We start from the raw sequence: 10,186 nt of genomic DNA on the forward strand, positions 1-10,186 counted from the left end.
TCCACCATTACCGTTGGTTATATTAAAAATAAGAAATGCATAACACTGGAATCACTGCGGGATTTTTCTCCTCTACTAAGTGTCAAGGGCGCGTGCTTGCATGGTATTCAACGCCGCAAACATCTTTATTAACAGCTACGTACTGTTAATAATCGAGTATTGAGCAGATAATCCAGTGATCGGTATTAGGAGCAACGATCCACTCGGGGCTCGATAATTCATAATCAGCCGAGTCTGATAACCTGATCCATTGAACCAGACCGGCATAGGTGTCTCGGACCCAAAGCCTACCCGGAATTCAATACTCCTCCATTAGTGACTGAGTGAGTGAATATAGTTTTAGGCGCCTTTAGCAATATCCCAGCAATACCACAGCGGAGGACACCAGAAATGGGCTTCGTATATTGTACTCATGTGGGGAATCGAACCCGTGCCTTCGGCGTGACGAGCGAACGCTTTAACCATTGGGCTACCCCGCTACCCCACTCCTTCAGTAAGATTCCATACTGTGACATACCTAAAACCTCTTGATAGCGGTGATTCACAAGACACCAAACATCTTAAAATAAACGACTGTAAACAAATAATATTTCCCTATAACAACATGCGAAAACACTTATAATAAACGCCATATCAGATCTGCATCTTTCCGGATATCTAGATATCTAGAATCTCGGCGCCAAAGTACATCGAATTTTATCGTGCGAACCGAAATTTGCAGGATACGAGCTGATGGGTTTTTTCTCCGTCTTTTCATCCAACTTAACGCCCATGATCAAAGGGTCGCAACTGAGTAGATCCGCTGTCGTACTCCTTCACAGACACACCGCCCGTTGGTGTAAGGGAAATAACTCTTGCACGAACGGCATCACAGGCACATAGGGCAGCATTTATATTTTTTGTGTTTCTCATCCCCCGACTGACCCTTCTAATCTTATTCGGGTTCGGGTTTTTATTTTCCCGACCGACAGACTCATGTTTAGAATTTAGTGGCAACGTGAAACACATTAAACAAATGATGCCCATATCGGGATCAGCGCATCTCCACCCCGAGACTTCTCACAACTTTCATGTTTTCTTTACAACCGAAGATTATTCTGTTTTGCAGGAAACTTTTTGGTTAAAGCTTTCGTTCGTACGTTACACGGATGACCTGGGTTCGATTCCTTCCTAACAATATGAAGGCTGTTATTGGTGTCCCCTGTGTTAAGCATTCAAGTAAATCTATTGATAAAATCATAATGATGATGTCACGCTGTTATTGTTGCTGTGTATTCGTAACCATTCTGAACGAAAGTACCACGTAAATCTGACGCTACTCTGGTAGCTATGTTATTTGCCTCAAAACACGCATTTATTTCTGTCAAACGAGGAACAACATTCACAACAAAGTGAACATTTTGGTAGATTTGCCAAACCTGAATACCATTCCATTCCAAGTTACCAATTAAACACTTTAATATATCTGCAAACGACACGCAACCCAGTAAATGAGTTTGGTGTACCGTCAATGAACAATGTTCAGTTGTAACATGACATGTATGTTTTTCTGGGGAGGAGATCCCGAAGAAATGCAGGGCTCAGATGTTTGCTACTTTGGTGAAACCTACTATCATGTAATAGTGCTGACAGAGCAATAATCAAAACGAGCGGGATTCGATCACACGGCTCTGGGATACTGCACGCCTAAATGACGCAACTCTGACAGCGAATTTCGGCCCCTCAGACAACTGGGTAAGGCGTGTCCTGTGTTAGAGGGGCGTTAGGGTAGCCTAGTGGTTAAAGCGTTCGCTCGTCACGCCGAAGACTCGGGTTCGATTCCCAACATGGGTAAAAGGTGTGAAGCCCATTTCTGGTGTGCCCCGCCGTGATATTGCTGGAATGTTGCTAAAAGCGGCGTAAAACAATACTCACTCACTCACTCCTGTGTTAGACAAAAAAATGCAAAACTGTGTGATTGCACTCTCCTACCCAGAGTTCCATGCGGCAAGCCAGCATAGTATCTCTGCCACAGGCCAGAAAAATGTGACGATTCGTCACATCTTGCACCGCCCATTCAATATAATTTACATATTTCACAACTCTTTTATTTTTGACGAGTCTACACAACTAATTAAACATCTTTGATAGAATGGTTTAGTTTCATTGAGAAAATATCCTTAAACATGTAACACTATTTCGATTTGCGTAGCGATCCTTTGTTTACATAGGTTGTACGGCTCCACGTGCTGTCATCGAAGCTGATGGAGAGCAAACGATGCAGCCAGTTTGATATCTAAATATGTATTGTCATAGACTTTACTGTCGCAGTTGTGGAAGAATATATATGTAACAATGTAAAACATTATGAAGAGAGCGCCGAAAAGCTTTCGTGAGTCCAGTCTCTTCTTATTATGAATATGCGCGTTTGATTACAAACAAGAGAAAAGTCCGGTCACGTGATATGCAAATTAGCCTGTGGCAGTGATGTTATGTTAAGTCATCGCTGTGCCGGAGTGTGGTGTGATTGGTGCTTGAATGACATCATATGCTGTTTTCAGGTCCACCATTCTGACAGGACTTATGTCGAACTTTTTCAGCATGCGCTGGTATTACGGAACCTTATTTCTTCGTGCTCTTTCAAAGAGGATCGGTTAGCTGAACTCTAATTTTGTAAACCAGTTGTCCATGTGTCATCAGACTGGAATGTTTTTCATGATTTTGTTGCACGCCTGGAAGAGGGTGTCGTTGCCATCAAAATGGCTGAAAACAGATAACAGCGTGATTTAGTTCCAGCGTCAATTTATTCTTCTCTCCGATAAGATGGCGTCAGTGTGCGACGCTGGTGACGTCACATCTGCTGGTGATGTCACATCTACGCATTACCTGACAACCAGTTATGTATTCTGAACGAACGTCTGTTGGTTCGACTCATAAAAAATATGGGGGGTACCAAATTCAACATAATTTTAGCTTAAATTTACCAAAAATATATATGTCAATGCTAAAGGGCTAACACTTTCGAATCCTGGTTTGCCAGAGCCCAAGTTGGCTTTTTCCACTCGGGCTACATCTTCCCGAGGTTAGGGACTCGACTGGCTGATTTTAACAAGACAAGTTTCCACCCTTCCGAACTACTGAGTTAATTCCAGCTGTCTTTTGCTAGCCTGTTTAGCCTGTTTAGTCAAGTCAACAATTCGTAACTAAATTGACTTCCGGTTCGTAAACAAATTGGTGACATATGTGCAGATTTCGGTCGATTTGAGAACTTTGAGGGCACGTGTAACTGGGAGTCGATAGATATTCAGAAGATGTTTTGGTGTAACCACACAGTTTTAACCAAGATGCCAAAGTGTTGATGATGTTGGAACAGTTGTATTGCAATATAAATCTTATTGTCGATTAGATCGTCTTCGCTTGACATCACCACTTTGTTTGAAGCAATTGCAAGTTTTTTTATTCAAACATATTTATTCAAGAGAATGGATTGGGTACAAGTTATGCCAACATAGTGAAACCCTCTCCTATTTACAATGATTACATGCAAAAGTGAAACAAACTATATGTACAGGGATAGAAACATATATACAAAAGGATATATACAATACAATTAATACATGAATTATTTAGATCATAAACATTATATCCAATTACTGAACCTTTTGCAGTTTGATATATATTTTTGAACTTCTTTAAAAATTTGAACGAAGAATTTGAATTTGCAATTGCAAGTGACAAGCGAGGTGCAATCTGATTGGTCAATAGGAGTGACATTAAAGGTTGGTTGGTTGATTTGTTGTTTGACGATACACTGAGTCTGGTTTCCTGGGTCTGTCGCGCCTGCGCTAACGGAGCGTTAGCGCAGGCGCATCAGACCCAGGGAACCAGGCTGACGATACACTCAGCAATGCATTCGTAACCACTCGTGTCTTTCCGGCAAGCCGGATGGCGTCTCGTACCCCTCTCGTGGCCACAGACACGAAGATGAAAATAGTCTAGTACTATTTCCAAGGAAAGATAACTATGAATTTCCAAACATGGATACTCCTAGAATATCCCATATCCCTTGGGCAAAACAGCTATACAGTCATTCCCTTCGTAAAGATGTTTCAGTGTTGAAAGTTGCTGATCCTTTAGCTCAAAGTTTATGTTCAAATTGTGCTTTGCATAGTTAACAGAAGTTTCCAAGTTCGACGGTGCCGCCATTTTCATGCTTCGAAATGCGTTTTGCTACGCGCTATTTGATTGGTTTGTCACGATTCTTGGCAATAATGGCGTACTATACAGGTACGAGTCTTCTTGTAGGTCACGGAAGGAGGCAAGTAGTTACGACTGTCAGCAATGTTCCAGCTCTATGGTCATGTAGCGATCATGATGCGCTGTACACATAATACAAAACCCTGCGCCAAGACTTACACCCCTCTCATCTACATCGCATCTTCCAACCTCAACACATGCAAAGTTAGGTGGGAATCAAGAAAAGCAACCACTTCAAACAATGGATAATACACAAAAGAGGTCACGCCTTCAACTATCAAGCTGATTTCCGATTATTCATGCCGAATTGTTGACATATTGGTAACATGTGTTATAGGTGTGATTACTATATTTCAGTATATTACATATTCTAATACTTTAAGGGTTGGGTCCCATCTGGGATTCGAACCCACATTCTCAAGGCAACTAAACACCAGTACACCAGTACACAAAGTACAAGAATCTGTATTGAGAAAGTGTCCTCCCAAATATAACATATGTTAATTTGACCACTTTCACTTGAAAAGTTTCATTGTGTCTTCGGAACAGATCATTTGGTAAAAAAATGCCAAAAATATACATTAAACATAAACACTTACAGGTGACACAAACCCAGTTCGCCATAATATTATTATTGACACGGCATGTTAATTTGTTAAGTTGTCCGACACACATTTGCCTCCGGACAAGTGGCCCAGTACCGTTTGAAGCAGTCGTAAAATACAATATAGTGAACCGAACCGACCTCTCTGCAATGATCTTAGCTCTCTAACAACGGTCTGTAAATGATCTTAGCTCTCTAACAACGGTCTGTAAATGATCTTAGCTCTCTAACAAAGGTCTGTAAATAGTCGTCAGTGCTAGGATTCACTCATCACGTTGGTACAAACTGTCCCCTGATATTTACTCACCCACTTATTCTTTTACCCACTCCTCGTGTTTGTTTGTCTGTCTGTCTGTTTGTTTGTCTGTGTGTCTGTTTGTTTGTCTGTCAGTTTGTTTGTCAGTTTGTTTGTTTGTCTGTTTGTCTGTTTGTCTGTGTCTGTCTGTTTGTCTGTCTGTCTGTTTGTCTGTCTGTCTGTCTGTTTGTTTGTTGCATGTTGTTGCACTCAACTATATTTAAGAGATATGACGACGTCTGTAAACAATCAAGTCAGGACCAAACAATCCTGTGATTGACATCATGAACATCGATCTAAACAATTCGGATACAATAAAATGCCAACCAAGTCAGCGAACCTGACCACGACAAGCACGTGTTGCTGAAGACCAGTCCTAACCCGGATCTTCACAGGTCCACGCTTAACCAGGCAGCATATTCACCATCACGTCATTTGTGTATACTGACATCCTATCCGTAGGTCAGTCACATCACCTTCAGTGAATGAGTGAATATTGCTTAAAGCGGCATCAGTGTATTGCAGCTGTTCACGGCTAAAACGTCAGTTATAGCAATAATCACTGGTCAACCAAATTTCTCCATGAGGTAATTCAGTCATGGTCGTTTATTAATTAAACAAATTTGCACAGACCAATTTGTAGCATTCAGCTAGAAGGAGCCTGTCCGATGTTTTACACGACACTGCATGCGCTACTTAAGGGCTTAAACATAATTTGATTTCATCGGCTTCCGCCTAACATTAAAATATGCCGCTTCACATTACTCTGTTGCCTCCTTGGTTCTATAAATGTAGCTTATATGTGTGTTCCTACTTTCTATATTTGATCCACGAACCTTAATAGTTAGATTAGAAACATTAAACTGTAAATATATAATGACACTCATATTTTGAACACCTTTTTAAGAATATGCATGAATATGAATTAAGCATCACACAATATTTACATATAATACGAAAAAATAACTTGTGGTTATATATGCTGTGGAAAACAAATTCCACATATAAGAATGGTAAAGGTAACATGTTTCACTCTGATTGAAACATAAACAAAAAATAGGAATTGAATTTGGGAGCAATTTACTTGCACTCATCGATCGATCGATTTTACTGTTTCTAAAGTTGAGTGTAATCAGTTTCTGTGCATTGCGTGATTCCAGCATGGGATTTAAGCCAGTACCACACCACACTTCTAAAACTGCACCACTGCATGTCTGGAAAGATGCTTTAATCAGCGATCCAGCTATCGTGTTATAGTGGAGGTCATATTGAACCACATTTACCACCTCGATAAACCCGCCTGTCGTAAATCTATGGTTCAGTATATGAGGTAGCGCTACGATAAAAAACAGTCGTAGCCCTACGATAGCTTTGTGAAACGGAGCCCAGCAAGACACACGTAAACCTGCTGTGACGCTGTAGTGTGTGAACAATGACATTATGTATCAGTTGGTCTGACGTTTTGATTATGATCAGTGTTTCATTGAGTATTTTATGTTTATTAGTTTTCGAGTTAGATTGCAATTCATCGGTCCGCTTTTGAGCCAAACGGACTATACAATTGATTTATAAATATCCTGTCAGGTGGCCGGGGACCAACTCTGAATTTATTTAGGGTTGTAGCCAACTTGTGGGGTTGGGGATTTTTACGTTTTTGCCTCTTTATATGCAAAAACATATTGAAATAATTTTTACAGTGTTTCATATGCGTATATTACTATCGCGTATGCGTTTCTATTTTAGGAGTATATAGTTAAATCGAAACCCGATCCTTCAGCATAACCAGTTTAGATGCTGTCGGCCAGTACAGGTGTCGATATCAGCTCACAACAAACATGGCGGCTGTACGACTGTCGTTTTCCAAGTACCACGGGCTGGGCAATGACTTCGTGCTTCTAGACAACACCCAAGGGTCCGTCACACTCTCTCCCATCCAGCGACGTTCCATGTGTGACCGAAGGTACGGGGTGGGGGCGGACGGTCTGATCATACTGGGATACAGCAAGGACCACGCCTTTGACCTTCACTATTTCAACAGTGACGGTGAGGTGGGGTCACTGTGTGGTAACGGCTCACGGTGTGGACTGGGCTTCGCTCGCAGAAAGGGACTGATTGGCGATATACGGATCACGTTTAATGCTTACGACGGTGTCCACTACGGTCAGTATTTGCCAGTGGATGATAAGTATTGTGTCAGCATGAAAGATCGGAGATTTGACGACATCGAGGAACTGGATAGAGAAAACTACTTCCTGGATACAGGGTCCCCTCATCATGTGCGTTTTGTTGATTCTTTGGATAAATGTGACGTCATGAAAGAGGGGAGACAACTGCGGTATGGAAAATATGGTGATGTGAATGGAGCCAATGTAAATTTTGTTGAAATAAAGGAGGGAGCTGTTTGTGTAAGAACATACGAGAGGGGCGTGGAGGATGAAACCGAGGCTTGTGGGACTGGGGCTACTGCAGTTGCCTTGGTAATGGCCCTACGTCACATCCGGTCACAAGATGGTTGCCGTGATCAGCATCTTAAATCGTCTTGTGATATCACGATGGGTCGGGGAATATTGACAATAAAGTACGACATCTGCAGAGACGTTTTCACCAACATCATGTTGATAGGTGAAGCTGTTCATGTATTTGATGGTGTGTTTTATTTACCCTAAGGCAAGAAACAATATAAATCTCACGTGAATATAACATCGTAATATACTAATACATGTAATTATCTCGTCATAGGTTCACCTGTGAGCAATAAAAAAATCGGAAAACAATGAAGAAAAATCTTGTTTATATCCATTATACTCATCAATACTATTGTGTATAAGATAGATAAGATACTTTGTGGATGACGAACTCGTCATGGTATTATGATGTGACGTGCTGGTGTAGATTCTTACACCATTGTTAAGATTCTGAACTTTCTTGTTGCTCACTAAAATATCAATCAAACACTATTACGTATCCATTTTACTACCAGGTAGGGTGTGTGAGTGCATTATGTTGTATACCGTAGGAGGCAGTATGAAATCTATAGCAAGCTTTAGTGCCGATCGATTTTACTGTTTCTAAAGTTGAGGGGAATCAGTTTCTGTGCATTGCGTGATTCCAGCATGGGATTTTAAGCTAGTACCACACCACACTTCTAAAACTGCACCACTGCATGTCTAGAAAGATGCTTTAATCAGCGATCCAGCTATCGTGTTATGGTGGAGGTCATATTGAACCACACTTACCACCTCGATAAACCCGCCTGTCGTAAATCTATGGTTCAGTATATGAGGTAGCGCTACGATAAAAAACAGTCGTAGCCCTACGATAGCTTTGTGAAACGGAGCCCAGCAAGACACACGTACAACTGATTAAACCTGCTGTGACGCTGTAGTGTGTTAAAAGTAACCATATATATAAATATTTATTGCCGTATTTATTAACATGACTTATGCTTGACGTGACCACAGGCATTTCAAGCGGGTGACTTTTTGCGTGGAACTAGGGTTGGTCTTATTGGCTTCCTGTACTCGGCAAAGGATCTGGTTGAGCTTGTCGGTTTTGTATTGCCGCTTTATGCCCGGACTATGCACACATATACAGATAATAGCTGTTGAGGGATTTTCACGTTTCAACAACCCGCAAAGACGTTTCACCTGAACGGTCCCAGGATCATATAATAAAAAAGGTTAACCCGTGCACATGGCCCATGAAGCACATGAGAGATAACTGAACAAAAACCACGGTCGTCTATTTTCAGATACATCCTAAACGGGGGCTCTCACCATGCGGATACCATTTTCCAAATACCACGGCCTTGGCAATGACTTCGTTATCATAGACAACACCCGAGGGTCAGTCTCCCTGTCCCTCACCCAGCGGCGTCTCATGTGTAGCCGGCGGTACGGGGTGGGGGCGGACGGACTGATCATGGTGGAATCCAGCAAGGAGCACTCCTTTGCCCTCACCTTTTACGACAATGATGGTACAGCTGGTGCTCTGTGTGGGAACGGATGTCGCTGTACCTTGGCGTTTGCCCAGAGTCTTGGACTAGTGGAAGATAAGACGTTTACGTTTGAAGCCTACGACGGAGTCCATACCGGTCGGGTCGTCTCGAAACGCAAGTGTGTCCTCGGATTTAAGGATCGACGGTTTGAGGACATAAAGAAACTGGATAACGACAACTTCTTTGTTGATACGGGGGCTCCTCATCACGTCCGCTACGTTGATTCTATAACCGGATATGACGTCGTTGGCGAAGGGAGACAACTTCGATATGGCAAATATGAAGGCATAGGGGGAGCTAATGTCACGTTTGTGGATAAAAGCACAGATGGTAAGATGGTGTGTAGAATGTATGATCGGCGGATAGACGAGGAGGTTCCATCGTGTGGCACAGTTTCCGTAGCTATTGCGTTAATTGCGCAGTTACATCGCGTTACCCCTCAAGGTCACGTCGACAACATAGGTCAAAGGTTGTATGAAACCTACATGGAAGGCGGGCCTCTGACGGTGACTTTTGATGTCGATGAAGACATCTTCACTAACATTGAACTGACAGGAGACGTGGAACACGTCTTTGATGGGACTTACTATTTCTGAAGCGTTAGACGCTTTCTCCAGTGTCCTTTATAGTTTAAGTCCGTATATCGCGAATAACAATGATGTCGGATAAAATGAAAATTAAAATCAACTGCAATGGATAAAGATGTAGCGAATAGTGGGTTTTAATGAACGCGGATATACGACACAGTCGGCTGTAATGATCGAATCAAGTGAATAGATGACTGTAACGAACTTGGATATACCACACAGTCGGTTGTAATGATCCGATCAAGTGAATAGATGACTGCAACGAACTTGGACATACCACACATTGGATTGTAATGATCGGATCAAGTGAATAGATGACTGTAACGAACGCGGATATACCACACAGTCGGCTGTAATGATCGGATCAAGTGAATAGATGACTGCAACGAACTTGGATATACCACACATTGGGTTGTAATGATCGGATCAAGTGAATAGATGACTGTAACGAACTTGGATATACCACA

The 10,186-nt window shown here is 41.9% G+C and overlaps 2 protein-coding genes across 2 annotated transcripts; both read left to right on the plus strand.

Moving 5' to 3' along the window:
* The first annotated feature begins 6,968 nt into the window (after window positions 1-6,968).
* LOC124266505 (diaminopimelate epimerase-like) lies at window positions 6,969-7,913 on the plus strand. Its single transcript, XM_046701300.1, has one exon. The coding sequence runs from the start codon at window positions 6,971-6,973 to the stop codon at window positions 7,799-7,801; it is 831 nt and encodes a 276-aa protein (XP_046557256.1). The 5' UTR covers window positions 6,969-6,970; the 3' UTR covers window positions 7,802-7,913.
* Window positions 7,914-8,912: 999 nt separating this feature from the next.
* On the plus strand, window positions 8,913-9,728 carry LOC124266522 (diaminopimelate epimerase-like). The gene has a single exon (XM_046701317.1). It carries the CDS (start codon window positions 8,913-8,915, stop codon window positions 9,726-9,728), a length of 816 nt encoding a protein of 271 aa, XP_046557273.1.
* Window positions 9,729-10,186: the final 458 nt, after the last annotated feature.

This window comes from Haliotis rubra, unplaced genomic scaffold (genome assembly GCF_003918875.1).
Source record: "Haliotis rubra isolate DU_JTF1 unplaced genomic scaffold, ASM391887v1 Scf126, whole genome shotgun sequence".
NCBI lineage: Eukaryota > Metazoa > Mollusca > Gastropoda > Lepetellida > Haliotidae > Haliotis > Haliotis rubra.

Coding starts and splice junctions, on each gene's coding strand:
- LOC124266505 (XM_046701300.1), top strand. CDS start 6,971: ATGGCGGCTGTACGACTGTCGTTTTCCAAGTACCACGGGCTGGGCAAT.
- LOC124266522 (XM_046701317.1), top strand. CDS start 8,913: ATGCGGATACCATTTTCCAAATACCACGGCCTTGGCAATGACTTCGTT.